The 24,103-nt window shown below is 39.0% G+C and overlaps 1 protein-coding gene across 4 annotated transcripts; it reads right to left on the bottom strand.

The window, feature by feature from the left end:
* Nucleotides 1–729: 729 nt before the first annotated feature.
* LOC110613980 lies at nucleotides 730–23,656 on the bottom strand. 4 transcript variants are annotated; one of them, XM_043955665.1, is made up of 8 exons: nucleotides 23,490–23,656; nucleotides 22,680–22,789; nucleotides 9,490–9,651; nucleotides 9,147–9,388; nucleotides 7,866–7,976; nucleotides 4,873–4,950; nucleotides 4,503–4,547; nucleotides 730–1,218 (listed from the first exon to the last, which is right to left on the bottom strand). In XM_043955665.1, exons 1-8 carry the CDS (start codon nucleotides 23,590–23,592, stop codon nucleotides 1,059–1,061), a joined length of 1,011 nt encoding a protein of 336 aa, XP_043811600.1. In that variant the 5' UTR covers nucleotides 23,593–23,656; the 3' UTR covers nucleotides 730–1,058. The 4 variants fall into 4 exon arrangements, with proteins under 4 accessions (XP_043811600.1, XP_043811601.1, XP_021611115.1 ...); XM_043955666.1 differs by having other exon boundaries at nucleotides 9,490–9,639; XM_021755423.2 differs by lacking the exon at nucleotides 4,873–4,950.
* Between the last annotated feature and the right edge of the window lie 447 nt (nucleotides 23,657–24,103).

Raw genomic sequence — 24,103 nt, 5'->3', positions numbered from 1 at the left:
GGCTAAAATATTGTTTGTAGCAGTCAATCAAACAGCAACCTCCTCTCCAAGCAACATGTAAATTAATGAGAAAGAGCATAGATAACTCCGTCGGCCCTACCAAATATTTAAGACTCTTGGGCTATGATGTTCAAGTGAAGCCCCTTGTCTCCATCTCCCAAGTCCCACCTACCCATCACCACCACCACCACCGCCAACCTTACTTGGTTGGAAGAATGATGGTCATATTTCCAAATTGGAAGTTGGATTTGATGAAATCAAATTTCTAATTACAGTCGAGACTCCTAATTCAGTATTTTCATCCGGAAATAATTAATTCAGTATTCACTATTCAGTATTTTCTAAAGAGAATAATTAATAAAAAAATCAATTAAATTAAATTTTTATGAAATTTTAAATTCTAAATTGATCAAAAGAAAAGTAAATCCGAGGAAAAAAATGCAAAGATATACTTTGTTTAGAATACATGATTAGAAAAGGAATAATTATGAAAACTCAATTGAAGAAAAATAGAAACTCTTGCAGCTTGTTCATCATTTAGAGAACATTATCAATGAGTGATAGAGAAGGTTTATGTAGTTGTTTTACTAAATTTTTTACAAAAGATGATATTTATCTCCATATAGATATATATAATTTTCAAACCAATAGGAAATAACTTTCTACCTTTGAAATTAGAAAATACCTCCTCATGTAGATAGAAAGCTAAAGGTAGGACCCATAAAGCAATTGTAGGAATCAAAGATTCAAATTTAACAATTTCTTGTTACTTTGTCAAATTCAGACAACCAACTCCTCAATGAGTCTAATATAAATCCCTCATTTTTAAGGTTTCCATAGAAAAGAAAGCTAGTCAGCTCAGTGCTAATGTAAAGAGACTCTTTCATGCAATATATACACATTTTAAAGCCAAAAAAAATCTGTGTTAAGCAATTAATCACATCCTAGGAAGTTTGTCCCTCAAACGACAATTGCTGTATAAGAAACAGCACTCTTTCTTGGCGGCCGGGTAAAGGGACTGTAGTGTTTGGTGGCAAACGGCAGGTTAACACTTATCACTACAACACAATTGCTTGTGGATAGTATTCACTAACCTCCATCTGCAGTGGCTTCCAAACGCTTTTGCACTTTTTCCATCTTGATTGCATTTGGGCCAGAAATGCCTCAGCCCATGGTTCCTTGCTTCCTCCCATGCTTAGTTCATAAGGTACTGAGAAACTGCAAAGCATTTAAGAAAATCATGCAACATAATTTATAAACAACAGTGACAAGCTTAGACATTCAGAGAACAAATGCTGAATAATAACAGCAATAATGATGTTTATTATTAAATGTCAAGGATTATCAGTTCAGGAACCAACATAGTGTTCATGTTCTGAAAGTCGTTAAGAGTTCTAAGTTACGATCGTCAGTTTTAGGAGGTACCCGTACAGCCTAAGATGGCAATGAGATCTGCTATCGGTCCCGCCCTACCCCCATCAGATCAGGTAAACAAGAGAGGAAAAGGTGAATTCATGGGAAAGGACAACCAGGGCAGATTAAAGTCCGTGAAAATGATCTCCGGCCTACCTAGATCAAATTTAACATGCATATGAAAATAACCCTACTCTTCGTATATCAATTTCAACCACTGCCAATAAGCTTCTCCTTTCCTCTTCCGGCTGCAATCAGCAAAATCTCAGGTGTTCTACAACCATTTCTCCTCCCATCTTCATCTTCTATTCATAAATCTATACAGATTTTACACTAAATTACTCTAATATCAGAGTGAAGTTCTCATTAAAAAAGCACATTAATCTCAGTGTCTGCAGTGTTGGCTAGTTTAGGTTTGTTGAGCAAGAATTTTATGTAAGGTAATTGTTCATAGCTTCTACATCAACAGTCATTGGCAGGTATACCTACAGGGAGTTACACCGGGAAGATTATGGAGATAAAATCCTGCCCTGACTTCGGTAGTGGAGGGGGAAAACCAATCCGAAGGTGAGGCAGGGCAAAAAAGGCCAACCCACCTCCATCTTAACCTGATGTTAGTCCTATAATATGTCAAGCTCCATCCAATAAGTGATGATATGATAACATAAGAGGCAAAAACATTGGAAAGGATTGTATTTAACTTGAGCAGTTCACACCATATCACTGATGAGCAAAATTACTTGGGTCTGCTTCCTGGTAGCATGTAGTAAATGATTTTACTCCAATAATTACACCCTAAACTTTTCTTTAACAAATGTACCTGCTGTTATCAAATTGATTAACTTCTGTTAAGTTCAATGACTGTTGGTAGCCATAGGGTACAATTAATTCAATGGCCACAGTTTGGGGTATAATTGTTTAATAAAGAAGTTTAGCGTATAATTAACAAAATTAATAAAGTTTAGGGTTTTTTGCAATTATTATCCCTTTGTTTCAAAACTAAATGCACACATTTTAGTTATGGTAATTGTTTTTCTAACAAGAACAAGCTTTAGTACCAAACTGATGTAGAACAAGAAGAAATCAAAGGATAAAAAAAAAAATTTCAATTTTATTAATTCCCAATTATCATCTATAAACAGTATCAAAATAAAAGTCTGTGTAGAAGGATAATATTTGTGTAGAAGGATAATATTTGTTGTTATTGTTTCACAATAGAGATTACAACCTATTTATACATGAGAGACAATATCTAAACAGGAAGGAAAATCAAGTCTATGATTATACAATCCTAAGATTAAGCAACTGATTTATCTATTAATATTTACTTCCTATATTAACATATTTACTTTCTATAACCTATAGCACTCCCCCTCAAGTTGGAGTATAAAAGTTGGAGTATAAATGTTAATCATACCCAACTTGTTACATGTATAATCAATTTCAGCTATAAGGACAACTAACCCAAAACAATCAAAATAAATAAAGAATCAGAAGAACAGAACCCGTGAACAGTAACCTATGAACAATACTGTGAACATTACCCGATGAACCATGCCCGATGAACAGTGCCCGATGTCTCCAAATGTTACTCTTTATGGTAACCCAAATGAACAGAGTCCTAAGCCTCCAAACGTTACCCTTTATGGGTAACCCAAATGAACAGAGCCCTAAGTCTCTAAATGTTACCTTTATGGGTAACTCAAATGAACAGAGCCCTAAGTCTCCAAATATTATCCTTTATGGGTAACCCAAATGAAGAGAGCCTGTGTCTCCAAATGTTATCTTTTATGGGTAACCCAAAATGAACAGAGCCTAAGTCTCCAAATGTTACCCTTTATGGGTAACCCAAATGAATGGAGCTCTAAGTCTTCAAATGTTAACCTCTATGGGTAATCCAAATGAACAGAGTACTAAATCTCCAAATGTTAGCTTTATGGGTAACCCAAATGAATAGTATCAAAAAAAACTCTCCACCCAACACCCAAACGAACCACAAATCTGACAAGGGAGCTGCAAGGCGACTTTGGCATCCTCTTTAGATGAACGGTGAGAGACAAATATTATCCTAGATGGATAACACAAAAGAACATGAGTCCTGAGTCTCAAAAAATTTAAGACTTGACGAGAGAGAAAAAGATAAATCTCTACGAATCTGGCTATGATACCATGTACAATGATAATATTTGTTGTTGTTTCACAATAGAGATTACAACCTATTTATACATAAGAGACGGTGTCTAAACAAGAAGGAAAATCAAGTCTATGATTATACAATCCTAAGATTAAGTAACTTATCTATCTATCAATATTTATTTCCTATATTAACATATTTACTTTCTATAACATATAACAATCTGTAATAAAAATCCTAGATGAAATTTATGTTCTTAGTAAAATAACTAGTCCTATTCCTACAAAGATTAGGAACTCAAAACAACTAAATTTCTAAATAATATACAATACTAATTGCTAAATATAATAGTATTCATAAATAATAGAAATATAGTCCTCTTAAATTTATATAATAAAATAATAAATTAAAAAAAATCCCTAAATCTAGTCTTGTTGGACTGCATCAACATCATTATCTATTTTTTCCCATCCTCATACTCCTTGATCATTACCTCCTCAAGTACCTCCATTACTACCATAACTGCTTCATATGCCCTCTCATATCAAACAAAACTGGCCTCTTTTACAAATTGTTGTGACTACAAACCAATAGTATATCTGTGTATGGATCAAATGAATGAGGAATTCATTTAATTTGCATTCCATTAATAAAATTCATTTGTAAATGAATTCTCATGTTTTGGATCATAATGCTTAATAATGGAATTTATAAGGTAAACTAATTTTACTGTAAGTCAAAGTTAAGCCAAACTTGAGCTTACTAATGTAGGGTTCATTGCAATTTTGGTAGGATTTGGTTCCATAAAATTATTGAATAGAATTGGAAATCAATCTTTTTGCAAACCAAAAATTTGATGGGTATGCTCCGTATGGATTTGCATATTGAGTTCACCTATATACCAAACAAGTTTACAACCTAAAATAATGGTGCCACAATAAAAAATATATATTACCTCATCAATTCTTCTGGCTGTGATCCTTTATTGGGTGAAATATTCCTGCAGAAATCCATAAATTGGCAATGCTAATTAGTTTAGCCTCAACTGATAGCATCCACCATTTCCATGTTTGATAAGAAAACCAATATCCATCAATCACTATTTCACAGATCTCAAACATAAAGTTTACTAGACCCTCAACTGGATTCCAGAGTATAATACCTACAACCTGACTGTAACCCTTTTTTTTATGAGTATCATTCAATAACCTATCGACCTAATTTCCAAAAAATCCCCTGTATTTTGACCTCTCTTTCAAATCTAGCCAAATCCTTTTCTTTTATCAATTAATAATGTGTACTTTAATAAGTGTCACAAATCTAACCTTTGTTCACAATCTGTCACCTTGGGTTTTGGAAGGTTAAATTGCAGAGTTGGCATCAGATCCCAAAAACCTTGGAAACTAATAAAGAAAAGGTGAAAACTTGAAATAATAAACCGAGTCATCCAAAACTCACACAATATTTTTAATTATTATCTGTCCTATAAACATAGATCAAGAGCAGAATTGCCAGAGGTTACTGCTGCAATGCAAGTAGTGATGTGTAGGCACCATCACCACCACAGTCCACAGCTACCCACATTGAGAAGAACAGTGTCGAGGAGGTTGTTAGATGTTTCAGACATCTTTTTGCATCAAGTACAGGTGTGGGCTTCTTTCTTGTTGTTTCACCGCTACTATTGACAATTTGAAACTGACTTAATGATGATAGTTAAGATCTGGAGAAGAAGAGAAACCTAACACCCTTCCCCTCGAGAACCCTCAACCTTTAGGGCCTGCTTTTCATATAGAAAGAAAATTAATAAATAAGAATGACAAGACACTGATATTAGAACCCAAATCTGGTTTTCCTATCAAGAATGACACATCACCCAAAAGGAAACTAACAAAGATGAAATTTTACACAGATTTTTATTTTGGATAGGTCACAATACCCCTTAAACTATGTGGTTATGTCCCAATTTGCCTAAAATCTTTAGTTTGGCACAATTAGGGTAGCCTTTATATTTTAGAGTCAATTTCCATGAGTATATATACACATAGACACACAAAGTACTCTCTCCTTCCCTCCACTTTGTTTTTGCATACCTTACTATTACTGCTACCATATCTCTTCACCAATAAAAGTACCTTTGAGTAAGGCATTGTAAACAAAGCACAGAAGTGGCCAAGCAAAGACACTGCCATAGCCCAGAAGTTAACTATCCCTCTTATCTGCCCACACTTACTTAAGCCAATACCGGCTTCCCTGCTAAACATGATCCATCTCCACCTGCATCTTGTTAATCTGCACCCACCTCAGCCACTTTCCTCAATTGCGACTGAATAAGGTCAGTTTCAAGACCTATATTGATGCCACTGTGGTCTTGTTGCCTTTGTTGCTTGGGTTGTCTTGGTTACTTGGGTTCTTTCAATTATTCAAGCTTATGTTGTCTTAGTTGCTTGTGGAAGCTAGGCCACTAGGAATGCGGTGTCACATACCATCGCAGAAATAAGAAGACATTCTAGAAGAAGTGGCTATTTGCAATGATGAGCTGGACAAAAAGTGGTTTAGTTTTCCCATTAAAGAATATTCTGATTTTTGTTATGCGTTCTGTAATTATAGCGTCAGTATATATTGTAAGAGAAAAGGACAAAAACAGTTTTTATTGAGGAATATACAATCATTCCCTCTCTTCTCTCTCCTTTTCTCTCTTTCTTCTTCTTCTTCCCCAGTTCTCTGTGCATATTCACTGTCTTGATTCATTTCTCATTTTCTACCTAACTGGTATCTTGCACTGCTTTCAAAGCATCGATCCTTGTGATTCATATAGCGGAAGATGAGGTTTTGAAGTTCTTCCGGAAAAGGAGGTTAACATCAGAACAAGCTATCAAGGAGACAAGGTAGTGCCCCAACTTCTAATTAAATGGCAGCAGTACCCATCAGTGGATTCAACTTGGGAGGATGCCTCCTTTATTGCTGAACAGTTTCCAGAATTTTATCATTCTTGGGGACAAGAATGTGCTGAAGGAGAGGGCATTGTCATTTGTCACATGCCATCACAGAAATAAGAAGACATTCTAGAAGAAGTGGCTATTTGGAATGATGAGCTGGACAAAAAGTGGTTTAGTATTCCCATTAAAGAATATTCTGATTTTTGTCATGCATTCTGTAATTATAGCATCGGTATATATTGTAAGAGAAAAGGACAAAAACAGTTTTATTGAGGAATATACAATCATTCCCTCTCTTCTCTCTCCTTTTCTCTCTTTCTTCTTCTTCTTCCCTGCCTCATTCTAGTTCTCTGTGCATATTCACTGTCTTGATTCATTTCTCATTTTCTACCTAACTGGTGTCTTACACTGCTTTCAGAGCATCAATCCTTGTGATCCATATAGCGGAAGATGAGGTTTTGAAGTTCTTCCAGAAAAGGAGGTTAACACCAGAACCAGCTATCAAGGAGACAAGGTAGTGCCCCAACTTCTAATTAAATGGCAGCAGTACCCATCAGTGGATTCAACTTGGGAGGATGCCTCCTTTATTGCTGAACAGTTTCCAGAATTTTATCATTCTTGGGGACAAGAATGTGCTGAAGGAGAGGGCATTGTCACATGCCATCACAGAAATAAGAAGACATTCTAGAAGAAGTGGCTATTTGGAATGATGAGCTGGACAAAAAGTGGTTTAGTATTCCCATTAAAGAATATTCTGATTTTTGTTATGCATTCTGTAATTATAGCGTCAGTATGTATTGTAAGAGAAAAGGACAAAAACAGTTTTTATTGAGGAATATACAATCATTCCCTCTCTTCTCTCTCCTTTTCTCTCTTTCTTCTTCTTCTTATTCTTCCCTGCCTCATTCTAGTTCTCTGTGCATATTCACTGTCTTGATTCATTTCTCATTTTCTACCTAATTGGTATCTTACATGTGGATTGTGGAGCAATGGAGGGAGGAGAAGGTATCGCTCTGACCTATAATTTACACAATCATTGTGTATTTTAATGATTGTTCTGACCTCTATTTTCACATTGAAAACCCTAAATCTATATTTGGACAGGTTCAAGAAGATGACACTACTTTCTTTCCATTAGTTTGGTTTAAGAAAAGGTCAACTTTGTGCATTTTGTTCCAAAAATTACAAGATTCCATTAATTAATTTTTCTAAAACAAAAGCTTTCATAGAAGAATTGCCGGACAACCAAGAAGCCAGCATGTTTTCAGAGAAGTTTTCTTAATACTAAACCATAATTTATTACCATTAGAGATCATCCTTCAAATTGTGTATGACCTGTGTAGTGTTTAACATAATCCAGACAAGAATGAGGAAAAACAAACCTGCTGACTGAAATTCTGAAGATATGAAGATACTTGGTGGAAAGATTATAAATGGCATCTGCAATGTGCTCCTTGCTGAACAGGTAAATGACCGGATAACCAAGAAGCCAACTGAAATAAATTAAAATACAAAATTAGTGTATCATAACAAGATGATACTAAAACAATACTGTGCTAATTTAATCACAATCTGAAAACAAATAAGCTACCCAATTACAATCGAGTCAAAGTTACAAGCATGATGGATATAAGTTTATATGGTCAATCATGATCTACTAGGAAATGGAGAAAAAAGATGCTACTAGTTAAAGATGCAATACGCTTTTTGCAACAACCTTTCAATCTGGAAACTCTATTCATTGTTCACTTTTTAACAGCCAGGGACGAGAAACCTTTCAGACCCATATATACATAATAATGCCAGAAAGGGACATGGTTTGACAAGACATAACTAGATCAGGATATAAGGATAAGTATGTTCTATACAATGAAGTAAAGCATATTGTGATAATAACATACCAGTGAAATACATATAGATCATGGTTTTAAATTGCAATCATGGTTGTAGCCGCAATTGTGGCCACGGTCAAGAGCAACGGAAATAGACCTATAACGGCTGTAATGTAATGGTAACGGGCATGCTACTTTTAAAATGAATTTGCAAAGTTCATGAAATAAGTAGATACAAGCAGAACTAAGATATACAACTATATAATAAACATAAATACATTAATTCTATTATTCTTAAAAATCATTAGCATTAAGCCATTAATGAATATATATTCAAAATAATTATGTACACAGTAAATAACTAACTATATTACTGCCATAACAAATTAATCTTTTAAATGTTAAAAACAGATTTCTATTAGAAAAATTACGAAATATTGTTTTTTCAATTTTTTTTCAACTTACTATTCAAAAAAATATGGTACTATACTTAAGATAAATATTAAATTTACAATTAAGTTTTAAACTTACTATTACTTCAAAACTTCAAAACTTATTATTAATTTAATTTTCCCAAGTCTAGAATTATAATTAGAATAAGAATCCTATTATTAATTGTAAATCCTATTACTTTAAAACTTTAAAACTTATAATTGAAAAGCTAGAATCCTATATACTAGTGTATTGCCAATTGAGTACTGTCTCAAAGATGCTAGTATCTTGGTTCTATCATTGATATTGTACCATTATCTTTTGAATCACCTTTAGTATAAGCATTGTGCACATTAGTAATCCAAGCACATAGAACCATTACTTAGAATAAGAATATACCCATTTAAAGTTGGCACTGTGACCTGAGAGTCCTGCAGGCAACTACTGAGATCAATAAATTCAGAGGACCAAGAAGTTATGGGTTTATTGGTGGATGATTCAGTGTTATCTGCAGTATCCTTCATGTGACAAGATGACAAGAGATCATTGTCCAATCCGTTAAGAGGAAAAAACAAAGAGAATAAGTTCTGCACTCTCAGAAGTTCTGCTACTAATGAGCTTTCTTCTGCTTGCGTCACCATCTGGATGGAAAACAAAATTCAGGTCTTGATGAAAGAGTGCAAAATGAACATCAACAGTGATGGCAAAAACAGCCTCAAGTAAAAGTAAAAGTGGCGAAAACCTTTGGAGGATCTTGTTCCAGGTTCACAAAGAGCAATTCTACTTTGGAGTTCAAGCTTGACTTGACATACTCTGCAAGCGCTCTTACATGTATCAAATATATCATATCTTCAATAACCATCACCCTCAAACGCTCAAAAATAGCCGACTCCTGGAACAAGTGCTAATCATGGTATTAAAGGACATTTTGGAGTATGCATCTAAAACTAACTTTTGCGGATAAAACTGAGAAATGAATTCAATGTCAGGCATCAACTAAAGTTATAATGTTATCCTTGTAAAACTTCTACTAAACATGACAATATACTATTAAATTCTAACAAAAGACTAACAACGTAAGTCCTAATCATTGCCCAATGACAAACTAGCGGGTAATTTTTACTCATAGTCCCTCCACTTTAAAGTTTGTTACATTTCAATCCCTCATCTTAATTTGTTATCATAAAATCCCTCATTTTCAAAAATGTTACATAAAAATCCTTCATCTTTAAAAACATTACATAAAAATAGCTCATCTTTACAAATGTTACATAAAAATCCCTCGAACCAATTTTCATTATCTATCAGACAAACTTGATAGGTAAAAATATTATAGTGTAAAAAATAAAAATTAAAAATATGCAAGGGGAGATAATGCTATTAATATTTTAAGTGGCACTTTGATTTTCATTTTCATTTTTTTTATTTTTATATTGCAACATTACTATGCTTAAGTTTTGTGAGATAAATAAATGAAAAATGACTTGAAGAAATTGTGGGCCGTTTTGATGCTTAGGAAAATGAAAGAAACAAGAATTGCATGGACAATAGATAGCCAAGGGATGATACTAGCCCTACAAATAGAAGATCAAACACAATGTCACTAACTATTCTATACCAGGTGCGCAACTAAAAACAAAATTTTTGATGCTATTATTGATAGTGGAAGTTGTGAAAATACTGTAAGAGGGGAGACCGTGAAAAGTTTGATACTACCAATAGAAAATCATCCCAATCCATGCAATTTGAAATAGATTAAAACAGCAGCTAATTCCATTAAAGTGAATGAAAGATGCAAAGTACCTCTTTCCATAGGCTAATACAAAGACGAGGTCTATTGTGATGTAGTGGACATAGATGTATGTCACTTATTGTTTGAAAGGTCATGGCAATATAATGTTAATGCACAACACTTTGAGAGAACCAATACTTATTGCATTGAGAAAGAGGAGTGAAATATGCCTTGCTATTATAAAAGAGCAAGACGTAAAAGAAGGAAGCTCGTACTTTCTTGACAATCACCAAAGAATTTAAAATGGAAGTCAAAGAGACAAAGCAAGTCCATGTGTTGATGGTGAAACAAGTACTATTGAAGGAGTCTCACGAGCTTGTTTGATCATTGTTGAAAGAATTTGAGGAGTTTATGTCAGAAGACATACCGGATGAACTACCTCCAATGCAAGATATTCAACATTAAATTGACCTTATTTCCGGTGCAAGTTTGCCAAACTTGCCACATTATCACATAGTTCGAAGAAGAGTGAGATACTCAAAGAGAAAGTGGAGGAGCTCTTGTGGAAGGGACTGATCAAAAAGAGCACGAGTCCATGTGTTGTCCTTGTATTAACACCTAAGGATGGGAGTTGAAGGATGTGTATAGATAGTTGCGCCATCAACAAGATCACAGTGAGCTATAAATTTCCAATTTCTAGATTGGACATGTTGGGACTTGGTGCTAAATGGTTTACAAAGTTTGACTTGAAGAATGGTTATCATCAAATCCAAATAAAGCCTAGAAATAAGTGGAAAATAACATTTAAAACGAAGGATGGGTTCTATGAATGGCTTGTCATACCATTTGGATTGCCCAATGCACTAAGTACTTCCATGAGATTGATGAATCAGGTATTAAGACCCTTCATTGGCAGTTTATAGTTGTATATTTTGATGATATCCTAATTTATAGCAACTCAAAAGATAAACATTTAATGCATTTAAGAAAGATCTTGATAGCCTTGCAGGAAAATAAATTATACCTCAACTTCAAGAAGTGTAGTTTCCTAACCAACAAACTACTATTCTTGGAGTATGTTGTAAGTGTATAAGGCATTCATATTGATGATGAAGCAAAAATAAAAGCAATAAAAGAGTGGCCAATCCCAACTAATGTGTTGGCTGTTCAGAGTTTCCATGGGTTAGCCACTTTCTACTGATACTTCATCATAGACTTTAGTACCATTGCAATACCAATAACTGAATGCTTGAAGAAAGGGATATTTTTATGTTTTTAGAAGATGATTATGTCTCTCACTTGTATTTAAGAGCAGCAACTCAATAAAAGAATTATAAGAAAAATTTTCAAAGTTTTCAAGTGCTTCAAGTCAATAGATTTTCAAATTCTCTCTAAAGAGTTTGTTCCATTGCAACCATAGATCACAAAAAGAAAATTTTGTCCACAAAAAATTCTAGCAACAAACCCATAACTTGATCCATTTCTATTGACCGTAATAGGGATACATCTCAAGCAGGTTAGTAATGTTCTTAGGTTTGCATAAGTTTGTAGTCAAGAAGAAGAATGTTTTAAAGAGCATTCCTCTCATGTGAACTGCCAATTGAATTTCAAGAAAGCATAAAAACAAAATAATTTCTTCCACACAGACTTAGTCTATGCATAGGGGCATAACTACCAAATTCCAAATTGGGACTATCATAACAAGGGAAAAAAAAAGTTTGCACAATTATTGTAAATAAATCCTCCCAAGGAATTGGTTATGAACAAAATTTCTACTTTTGTAATACCCGGCTAGACTCCGGTATCGGAATTCCTACCGTCCGGTGGAATTTGGGTGTCGGAAACCTCTAGAAGGGTAAAAGCATGTTTTTATAAAATGTTTTCATGTATTTTAATGTTTTAAGTATGATTTTAAATAAGTTTTTGCATGAAAATTCTTTAAGGAAAAACCCAGGTTCGGCCGCCGAAACTCACTTTCGGCCGCCGAACATGCATGGACTTTGGGAGGCACGTTAGGCCCCCGAAAGTCTAAGTGAGGGAAGTGCAGGTTCGGCCGCCGAACCTTATGTTCGGCCGCCGAACATTGCATGGATGCGGAGGCACATTCGGCCCCCGAATGTGGCCTGGCCAGCCACTATAAAAGGGTCCCCTTGGTCCGCATGGGCGAGCTTTTTCTCTCCCATTGTCGGCCAAGGTGAGTCTCCACCGTTCCTCCCTCGATCTTGAGTGTTTCCTCTAGATCTTTCATGGTTTTAACAAGTTTATAACTTTGTTTTGAAGATTTGTGAGCTTTGAGCAAGTTTTGAGTGCTTGGAGGTTCAAAGAGCTTAATCTCTCCATCTCCAAGCTAGGATCGCTTTCCTCTCGTTTCTTCAAGAGGTAAGGGTCGATCTTGAACCCTTTTTATGTTTTAAACAAGTTTTAAGTAAGATCTATGGGTAGAAATGCATGTTAGGACATATGTTGAGTCTATGGGTTTTGATGATGTTTGAGCAATGTAGCTTGATTGTGTGTGAATGAAGTGTTGTAGATGGGGTATATGCATGTTTGAGACCCCTAGGAACTTGTATGTGTGTTTTGGTTGAGAAATATGCATGATCTATGGTTTTGGGAGGCAGGAGGTTCATTTGAACCAAGTTTCTGCCGTTTGGCAGAAACCAGGTTCGGCAGCCGAAGGGAGTTTCGGCCGCCGAACCCCTCTTGTGAAGGCAGCTTTCGGCTGCCGAAGGTGCCCCCGAAAAGAGACTTTCGTCTCTGTCTGGCACTTTCGGCCGCCGAAGGTGCCACCGAACCTAGCTGAGTTTCGTCTCTGTCTGGGGCTTTCGGCCGCCGAAGGTGCCGCCGAAGGTGCCCTGTTCAGCCATTTCATGCATATTTTCTGTGATGTTTTCATGATGTTTTAGGGGGTTTTTGGGGGATATATTAGAGTTGTGTTTATATATGTTTGGTCCCTCATTGGAGTCCACCTGTGTAGGTTCGGACCCGAGGAACCGAGGACCCCAGCAGTGAGTGAGCTGCTTCAGTGTCTGGTCAGAGCTAGCCAGAGGTGAGTGGAAACAAGCTTAATGTTTTAAATCAAGCAATTAAATGTTTTGAGCATGTTTCATGCATCATGATGACATGTAATAGGCTGATTGCATTAGTTCACGAATATGTCGCATTGCATTTTATTTTGTGGTTGTGGGTGAATGCTGTATGATCCAATTAGTCCACGAGACTTTATATATGATATGACAGGAAGACCAGGACCCCATGCTACGGCCTGGCACGAGACTTAATATGTGTTATGACAGGAAGACCAGGACCCCATGCTACGGCCTGGCACGAGGCTTTATATACGATATGACAGGAAGACCAGGACCCCATGCTACGGCCTGGCACGAGGCTTTATATGTGTTATGACAGGAAGACCAGGACCCCATGCTACGGCCTGGCACGAGACTATGTTGGGACTAATTGGTGACGGGTTCACCCTTGATGTGGATTGTCTGTGATATGATGCATTCCATGAAAGCATGACTTTTAATATAATGTTTTTAGTTTCTGCTCACTGGGCTTTTAGCTCACCCCTCTCCCCTAACCCCCAGGTTTGCAGGTACGGGAGTGATAGAGAAGAAAAGAAGGGAAAAGTCACATGTATGTAATAGCTAGAGTATGTGGACATGAAAAAAAAAAAAAAAAAAAAAAAAAAATGATAAGAATGTAATGTAAAGTTTATGTGATTATGTTATTGAGGATAGAGTTGTGCTTGACCATAGTATATGTTAATCCCTTGGTATGTACATGATCTTATTTTATGATGTATATGTGAACCAACTCAACACAGGATATATATTGCCCATTGAGGCTTTGATGAAATCCCACAGAGGGATTAATGTTTATGTATATGATGAATATAGTGCATGCACAGGTTGAGTTTGGTGAATGAAGAAAAAGAAAAGTTTTTAATTCTTATATATGTTTGTTGATCATGTATGGGATTAAACAGGTAAACAGGATGTATGTAGGCTTGCTACGGGTTCCGGCGGCCTTAAGCCGACCTGAATCCTAGCGCCGGTAGCGGTCCGGATTTTCGGGGCGTTACAGAGTGGTATCAGAGCCCTAGGTTCATATGGTCGGACCTAGAGTGTCGGGCTCATAGATGTTATAGAAGGTCAAGCACAATAGGCAAAAATCATGTCCATTAGGATAGGATGTAGAGTCCTGTCTTGCTATGATTGTATGATATGCCATGATGATATGCTATGTGTGTAATGTAGCTGTGAGGTTCATGCTTGCCGACATGAACCATTTAATGCTAATGTTTATGTGATGTTTACTGTTTCTCAGAAAACAGGATGAGAGGAACCCGTCGATCTGCACGATTGACTGGAATACCACCTCAGGACGAGGGCATTGATGCCCGTCCTTCAACATTGCCTAGGGCAATGTCAAGTAGGTCCAACAGGGACCGAGCAGTGAGAGACCCTAGAAGGTCTTTAGATCTGGGAAGAAGCAGATCAGTCAGAGGAACAGTGCAGGGAGGTATGTCAGAGGATATGGGGGATCAGATGGATGTTGATCAAAGGAGGGATGGCAGTTTGGGCGTCAGTATGTCAGAAGAGGGTATGGGAGAATCCCAAGGAGGCACTCAGGCCTCGGGATTTGTTCAGTCACCTCACTATCCGCCTTACACCCAAAATCCCGGGTATTCGATGGGAGGTACATCGGATTACCCTAGTTTTAACTCCTACCCCACACAGATGCCATACCCACCATACTACCCACCATATCCACAGTACCCAGTGTACCCACCTCCACCATACTATCCAAATCCAGCAAACCCCACTCCGGGGGATGCTGTACCTCCACCACCACCAGCACCTACATGCCCAGATACCCAGATACCTCAGCCTAGCTCATCTGGGGGAAGTAAGGCTAAAATGACAGATTACATGAAGTTGGGTGCTCCCCAGTTTGAGTCAGGTGATGACCCGTTCGTATATTTGGAGAAGGTCAAGACGATCACAGAGGAGATTGGGGCTGATGATAGTAGAGCCATTCAGATGGCTGGTTTCACTTTGAAATGCAAAAAGGCCCGTGAGTGGTTCAAAAACTATGTGAAGCCGAGGGTGGATAGCCTATCGTGGGAGGAGTTCGCTAATGAATTTGCAGGATGGGCTTTCCCTGATAGTTCAAGGGAATTGAAGATGATAGAATTCGAGCAGTTGAGGCAAACCGATGACATGAGTGTAGACGAATATACTGACAGGTTTATGGAATTGCTGCCTTTTGCTGGGCAAGACCTTAGCACAGACCAGAAGAAGTCGAGGAGGTATATCATGAAGCTCCATCCCAGGTATTCCTCCTTGGTACAGTCAGCAGATAGAGAGAGTTTTCACGCCATAGTAGACATGGCTAGGAGAATGGAGGCTAGTGCCATCGTTCAGGGGACAGTCAAACAGACAGTGGCACAAGCTTCTGGTTCTAAAACTCCGGGAGGGGGAAGGTTAGATCCCTCTACCTTGAGTGCAGCAGCTTCAGGCAGTAAGAGATGGGGTAAGCCCAAGGGTAAGAAGAATAAGTTCTGGAACAAGGTCAAGTCTAGTCTGGGGTTTGGCAGTGGTTCTAGTTCTGGGGCAGATAATGCAGCTTGTGCGAAGTGTGGTAGGCCACACAGGGGTTTATGCCGGTATGGGACGACGACCTGCTACAGATGTGGGCAAGAGGGGCATATGTCATGGCAATGTCCTAAAGCAGTTCCTATGGCACAGACACAGCAGACAGCTTCAGGAAGTGTGGCACAGCCAGTAGCTCCAGCTGCTACACAGGCCAGTGGCAGAGGCAGAGGGAGAGGGTCAGCCTCTTCTTCAGCAGGGTTCAGAGGTGAGGGTCCGTCAGCTCCAGCCAGGATCTTCACCATGACGCAGCAGGAGGCTAACACATCCAACACCGTGGTGTCAGGTAATCTCATCATTGGGTGTTCTGATGTGTATGCATTAATGGACCCGGGTGCATCTCACTCTTTTATTGCACCGAGAGCCGTTCAGAGGTTAGGATTGATGGTCTCTGAGTTAGAGTGTCCCCTATGGGTCAGTGGACCCAAGTGTGACCCGTCAGTTGCAGAGTCAGTCTGCCAGTGTAGTCCAGTTTTTATAGAGGGAAGATGCTTGTCCGCCGACCTTGTGGTTCTAGATTTGACAGACTTTGACGTCATTCTAGGGATGGATTGGCTATCTACCCATGGTGCTACCTTGGACTGCAGGGACAAAGTAGTTAAGTTCAGATGTCAGGATGGGTCAGAGGTCGTCTTCAGAGGAGACAAGAGGGGTACACCTAGAGGTCTAATTTCAGCTCTTTAGGCTCGTAGGTTGCTTAGGAGGGGATGTCAGGGGTTTCTAGCTCATGTGAGGGAGTTGGATAGTCATGTTAGAGAGCCCGCCTCAGTGCCTGTGGTGAGTGAGTTCTTAGATGTTTTCCCAGACGAGCTGCCAGGGTTACCACCTGCTAGGGAGATAGAGTTCGAAATTGAGTTAATGCCTAGTACCAGACCGATCTCTATCCCTCCCTACAGGATGGCACCAGCCGAAATGAAAGAGTTGAAGGAACAGTTGCAAGAACTGGTGGACAAGGGTTTCATCCGACCGAGTACCTCACCTTGGGGTGCTCCAGTACTCTTCGTGAAGAAAAAGGATGGATCCCTCAGGCTTTGTATCGACTACAGGCAGTTGAACAAAGTCACCATCAAGAATAAGTACCCATTGCCAAGGATCGACGATCTATTCGACCAGCTAGCAGGAGCGGGTTGTTTCTCCAAAATAGATCTGAGATCGGGGTACCATCAGTTGCGGATCAGGGAAGAGGATGTACCAAAGACGGCCTTCAGGACCAGATATGGGCACTATGAGTTCCTTGTAATGCCGTTTGGGTTAACCAACGCCCCTGCAGCATTCATGGACCTCATGAACAGAATATTCAGATCATACCTGGATCACTTCGTTATTGTCTTCATAGATGATATCCTAGTGTATTCCAGGAATGCAGAGGAGCATGCCCATCATCTGAGGATTGTTTTACAGACCTTGAGGGAACATGGCTTGTATGCCAAGTTCTCCAAGTGTGAGTTCTGGTTAAGGAGCATATCATTCTTGGGGCATATAGTGTCAGAGAATGGAATAGAGGTAGACCCCAAGAAAGTAGAGGCTGTGACTAACTGGCCCAGACCCACCTCAGTGACAGAGATCAGAAGTTTCTTGGGTTTGGCTGGTTATTACAGGAGGTTCGTACAGGACTTCTCCAAAATTGCAGCTCCTTTAACCAGATTGACCAGAAAGAATCAGAGGTTCGAGTGGACCGATCGATGTGAAGAAAGCTTTGAGGGGCTCAAGAAGAGGTTGACTTCAGCACCAGTGTTAGCTCTGCCAACCAGCAATGAGGACTTCACAGTATTCTGTGACGCATCCAGAGTAGGCTTGGGTTGTGTGTTGATGCAGAATGGTAGGGTGATCGCTTATGCTTCAAGACAGCTAAAGAGGCATGAGATGAATTACCCCACACACGATCTGGAGATGGCAGCGGTTATCTTTGCCCTCAAGATGTGGAGGCATTACCTCTATGGGGTAAAATGTGAGATCTTCACAGATCATAAGAGCCTGCAGCACATCTTGAGTCAGAGAGATTTGAACTTGAGGCAGAGGAGATGGGTAGAACTGCTCAGTGACTATGATTGTAAGATACAGTACCATCCGGGTAAGGCTAATGTAGTAGCTGATGCCTTAAGCCGGAAATCACTTGGCAGTCTATCCCACATCACGGCAGAGAGGAGACCGGTGGTGAAGGAATTTTATAAGCTCATTGAGGAGGGTCTACAGATGGAGTTGTCTGGTACAGGTGCTTTGATTGCACAGATGAAAGTAACACCCGTGTTTCTGGAGCAGGTGGCTCAGAAACAGCACGAGGACCCAGAGTTAGTGAAGATTGCCAGGACTGTTCAGTCAGGCAAAGATAGTGAGTTCAGATTCGACAGTAAGGGGATCCTCCGCTATGGGAATAGACTATGTGTACCAGATGACATCGGGCTTAAAGGAGACATTATGAGAGAGGCTCATAATGCAAGATACAGCATTCACCCTGGAGCCACCAAGATGTATCAAGATCTAAAGAAGGTTTATTGGTGGCCAGCTATGAAGAGGGAAGTGGCACAATTCGTGTCAGCCTGCGAAATATGTCAGAGGGTGAAGCTGGAACATCAGAAGCCGGCTGGAATGCTTAACCCGCTACCTATTCCAGAATGGAAATGGGAGAACATAGCTATGGACTTTGTAGTGGGGTTACCGGCAACATCCAACAGACTAGACTCCATATGGGTGATTGTGGACAGACTCACCAAATCTGCTCACTTCATTCCAGTTAGGAGCAACTACTCTGTGGATAAGTTAGCGCAGGTTTATATGAATGAAGTCGTCAGACTACATGGGGTCCCGGTATCTATAGTGTCAGATAGAGGGCCCCAGTTTACCTCCAGGTTTTGGCGGAGTCTGCAGAGTGCTATGGGTACTAGGTTGGATTTTAGCACTGCCTTCCATCCACAGACAGACGGACAGTCAGAGAGGACCATCCAGACCATAGAAGATATGCTCAGAATGTGTGTGCTAGATTTTGGCGGTTCTTGGAAGCAACATCTACCTTTGGTGGAGTTTGCCTACAATAACAGCTATCATGCTAGCATAGGGATGGCTCCATATGAAGCTTTTGTATGGGAGGAAGTGCAGGTCACCCGTTTGCTGGGAAGAGGTTGGAGAGAGGTCCTTAGCAGGGCCTGAGCTTGTTGAGATCACCAGCAGGGTGGTGCCCATTATCAGAGAAAGGATAAAGACTGCCACCAGCAGGCAGAAAAGTTATGCAGACATCCGCAGGAAACAGGTAGAGTTTCAGGAGGGGGATCTAGTATTGCTCAAGGTGTCTCCGATGAAAGGGGTGGTTCGATTTGGTAAGAAGGGTAAGCTAGCTCCGCGGTACATTGGACCCTTTGAAGTCCTGCAAAGGATTGGGAATGTATCGTACAAGCTGGACTTGCCTGCTTCTATGGAGAGAATCCATCCGGTTTTCCATGTTTCCATGTTGAGGAAGTTCGTGTCAGATCCGGGCAAGGTTCTTAGCGAGCCTGATGTGGAGATCCAAGAGGATCTCACTTATGTTGAACAGCCAGTGCGGATTCTTGACACTCAGATCAGAAAGTTGAGGAACAAGGAAATCCCGATGGTGAAAGTCCTTTGGAACCACCACAATTTGGAAGAATGCACTTGGGAGACCCGGGAGTCCATGCTCCAGCAGTACCCCCACCTCTTCTAAGGTTAGTTGAGATGTGTTCCATGTGCTATATGTGTGTATGTTATGTTTGTTTCGCTATGCATGTACTAGTTGAGGAACATTCGGGGACGAATGTTCTTAAGGGGGGAAGAATGTAATACCCGGCTAGACTCCGGTATCGGAATTCCTACCGTCCGGTGGAATTTGGGTGTCGGAAACCTCTAGAAGGGTAAAAGCATGTTTTTATAAAATGTTTTCATGTATTTTAATGTTTTAAGTATGATTTTAAATAAGTTTTTGCATGAAAATTCTTTAAGGAAAAACCCAGGTTCGGCCGCCGAAACTCACTTTCGGCCGCCGAACATGCATGGACTTTGGGAGGCACGTTAGGCCCCCGAAAGTCTAAGTGAGGGAAGTGCAGGTTCGGCCGCCGAACCTTATGTTCGGCCGCCGAACATTGCATGGATGCGGAGGCACATTCGGCCCCCGAACGTGGCCTGGCCAGCCACTATAAAAGGGTCCCCTTGGTCCGCATGGGCGAGCTTTTTCTCTCCCATTGTCGGCCAAGGTGAGTCTCCACCGTTCCTCCCTCGATCTTGAGTGTTTCCTCTAGATCTTTCATGGTTTTAACAAGTTTATAACTTTGTTTTGAAGATTTGTGAGCTTTGAGCAAGTTTTGAGTGCTTGGAGGTTCAAAGAGCTTAATCTCTCCATCTCCAAGCTAGGATCGCTTTCCTCTCGTTTCTTCAAGAGGTAAGGGTCGATCTTGAACCCTTTTTATGTTTTAAACAAGTTTTAAGTAAGATCTATGGGTAGAAATGCATGTTAGGACATATGTTGAGTCTATGGGTTTTGATGATGTTTGAGCAATGTAGCTTGATTGTGTGTGAATGAAGTGTTGTAGATGGGGTATATGCATGTTTGAGACCCCTAGGAACTTGTATGTGTGTTTTGGTTGAGAAATATGCATGATCTATGGTTTTGGGAGGCAGGAGGTTCATTTGAACCAAGTTTCTGCCGTTTGGCAGAAACCAGGTTCGGCAGCCGAAGGGAGTTTCGGCCGCCGAACCCCTCTTGTGAAGGCAGCTTTCGGCTGCCGAAGGTGCCCCCGAAAAGAGACTTTCGTCTCTGTCTGGCACTTTCGGCCGCCGAAGGTGCCGCCGAACCTAGCTGAGTTTCGTCTCTGTCTGGGGCTTTCGGCCGCCGAAGGTGCCGCCGAAGGTGCCCTGTTCAGCCATTTCATGCATATTTTCTGTGATGTTTTCATGATGTTTTAGGGGGTTTTTGGGGGATATATTAGAGTTGTGTTTATATATGTTTGGTCCCTCATTGGAGTCCACCTGTGTAGGTTCGGACCCGAGGAACCGAGGACCCCAGCAGTGAGTGAGCTGCTTCAGTGTCTGGTCAGAGCTAGCCAGAGGTGAGTGGAAACAAGCTTAATGTTTTAAATCAAGCAATTAAATGTTTTGAGCATGTTTCATGCATCATGATGACATGTAATAGGCTGATTGCATTAGTTCACGAATATGTCGCATTGCATTTTATTTTGTGGTTGTGGGTGAATGCTGTATGATCCAATTAGTCCACGAGACTTTATATATGATATGACAGGAAGACCAGGACCCCATGCTACGGCCTGGCACGAGACTTAATATGTGTTATGACAGGAAGACCAGGACCCCATGCTACGGCCTGGCACGAGGCTTTATATACGATATGACAGGAAGACCAGGACCCCATGCTACGGCCTGGCACGAGGCTTTATATGTGTTATGACAGGAAGACCAGGACCCCATGCTACGGCCTGGCACGAGACTATGTTGGGACTAATTGGTGACGGGTTCACCCTTGATGTGGATTGTCTGTGATATGATGCATTCCATGAAAGCATGACTTTTAATATAATGTTTTTAGTTTCTGCTCACTGGGCTTTTAGCTCACCCCTCTCCCCTAACCCCCAGGTTTGCAGGTACGGGAGTGATAGAGAAGAAAAGAAGGGAAAAGTCACATGTATGTAATAGCTAGAGTATGTGGACATGAAAAAAAAAAAAAAAAAAAAAAAAAAATGATAAGAATGTAATGTAAAGTTTATGTGATTATGTTATTGAGGATAGAGTTGTGCTTGACCATAGTATATGTTAATCCCTTGGTATGTACATGATCTTATTTTATGATGTATATGTGAACCAACTCAACACAGGATATATATTGCCCATTGAGGCTTTGATGAAATCCCACAGAGGGATTAATGTTTATGTATATGATGAATATAGTGCATGCACAGGTTGAGTTTGGTGAATGAAGAAAAAGAAAAGTTTTTAATTCTTATATATGTTTGTTGATCATGTATGGGATTAAACAGGTAAACAGGATGTATGTAGGCTTGCTACGGGTTCCGGCGGCCTTAAGCCGACCTGAATCCTAGCGCCGGTAGCGGTCCGGATTTTCGGGGCGTTACAACTTTTCTTTTTCATTTATTTTTGGAAATTTCAAAAATCAGCCAATAGCTGCAGTTCCAATTTCATGTGCTAAATGTAGGACTCTAAAATTATTATTATCACATAATATAAGATTCTTGCTTTCCTAATTTATTTATTTATGTACTTTTTACTGTTTTTCCCTATTGGCAAAACATAATTGGGTGTCTTTGAATGAAAGACGTAAGGTTATGGAAAAATCACACAAACTGTTCTTAAATCTAATTTAGCAGATAACAAAATCACAAGCTTCCCGATATAATTCCAGAGAATTTGTAGAACCGTATCACCATGTGTAAATGCTATATTGCCCTGAGTATATGGAAGAGTAAATTGCACCACACTCAAATGTAATGCTTCCACAATAAGGCAGCATCATGTAGATATAGTGTGATTGAGTGTCTTCTAATCTAGTGAAACATTAAGAAGTCACACCTGCTGGCAAAGTTTAAGAAGCGCACACAGATGCTCCTGCAGTTCAGGCATCTTTCCACCGTAGTCAACCATTATAACTGGCCTCATCTCCGTGCACAATGCCAGAACATCTGCCAAGGGAAGTACAATATATTAAGAGTGTCATAAATATGAAAAGATCCAAATCCATAATTAAACACCATTTATTACCACAACCAAAATCTCTGTTAATAATATTAACATGAACGTTCACAATTGAGCCAGTCAATTAACAAATCATACAAGAAAACAATGAAAGAGCCATTGTCTTATTAAACCTAGCTCTCTAGGTATCACATGAAAGCCATTGATAGAAAAAAAAGGAAAGAAAATGTTCAACTAAATCACACAATAAGTAAATGAAAACTACTTGAAAAAGAAAAAATAAAGATAGAACTGAAAAATTTCAAGGCCACAAAGATGTTTGTTTGGATGCTGAGGAATACAGAAAACGAAAGAAATCAGAATCTTATCACTTCCACTACTGGAACCGGGATAAAAACGACTGAATAATATATTTTCTAATAGTTAGTAAAATGAGTAACTATTTTGAAGAACGAAATTTCTTCGCCTGAACTGCATCTGACTGAATTCCTTACCTCGTACATCACAAAGACTCTAATTTTTCATTTCATACTTTCTCATCAACCAAACGAGGAAACTATGACAAATTATCCACTAATCATAATAAATACTACAAAATCCAGTAATGAAATCCAATGTCGAAATTGAAACCTACCTTGGTAACCAGATAATGAAAAGGAATCAATCAAAGTAATGCCAAGAAAATACCTAATTGGAGTCGACGCTTGGCTGGAGATTTGAGGCGCCATTTGATGTTGGAAAGAGAAGAATCCAACACCCTCAGTACTTCCTCCACCTCTGTAACCTCCATTTCTCGTCTCTTCCTCGTTCGAATGCTTGCACAAGAAAGGCACGTGACGCGTTAAATTTCAGCATGGAACATTTACTAATTATTCTCCATATTATATAACAACTTATTAGTCACTTACTTTCAAAAAAATATATTAAAATATTTTTAAAAAATTACTAATTAATTATTATATTAATTGTAATTTTTAAATATTTTACTATTTAATTTTTATCATTATAATAAATTTATTAATTAATTAATTTCTTATTTTTAAAAAAATTTACTTATTTTTTTATATTGAGAGTGATTTAAATTTTTTTTATAATATATAACTATTAAAATTAATTAATAAATTTTTTAAAATTTAAATATGTTTTAATATATTTTTTCAAATTAAAAACTATTTAATAAATTTTTTATTAATATAAAAATGAAATAGTAATTTTACCTTTTAATATTAGAATTTTACTGGAATATGATTCGTAGAGTGATGCAAAGAAGCAAAGGGCGATACGCGTGCACATCACGTGCC

The sequence above is a fragment of the Manihot esculenta genome, chromosome 4, assembly GCF_001659605.2.
Source record: "Manihot esculenta cultivar AM560-2 chromosome 4, M.esculenta_v8, whole genome shotgun sequence".
NCBI lineage: Eukaryota > Viridiplantae > Streptophyta > Magnoliopsida > Malpighiales > Euphorbiaceae > Manihot > Manihot esculenta.
This window is presented reverse-complemented; position numbering and strand designations above follow the sequence as displayed.

Bases quoted from the DNA above. Each gene is read 5' to 3' on its own strand.
- LOC110613980 (XM_043955665.1), bottom strand. From the start codon at position 23,592: ATGGAGGTTACAGAGGTGGAGGAAGTACTGAGGGTGTTGGATTCTTCT. The intron at 9,389-9,489 runs GTTTTCGCCACT...TTTTCCATCCAG, and splicing joins TGGAACAAGATCCTCCAAAG to ATGGTGACGCAAGCAGAAGA. The intron at 1,219-4,502 runs GTAATATATATT...AATGCTTTGCAG, and splicing joins CAGCCAGAAGAATTGATGAG to TTTCTCAGTACCTTATGAAC.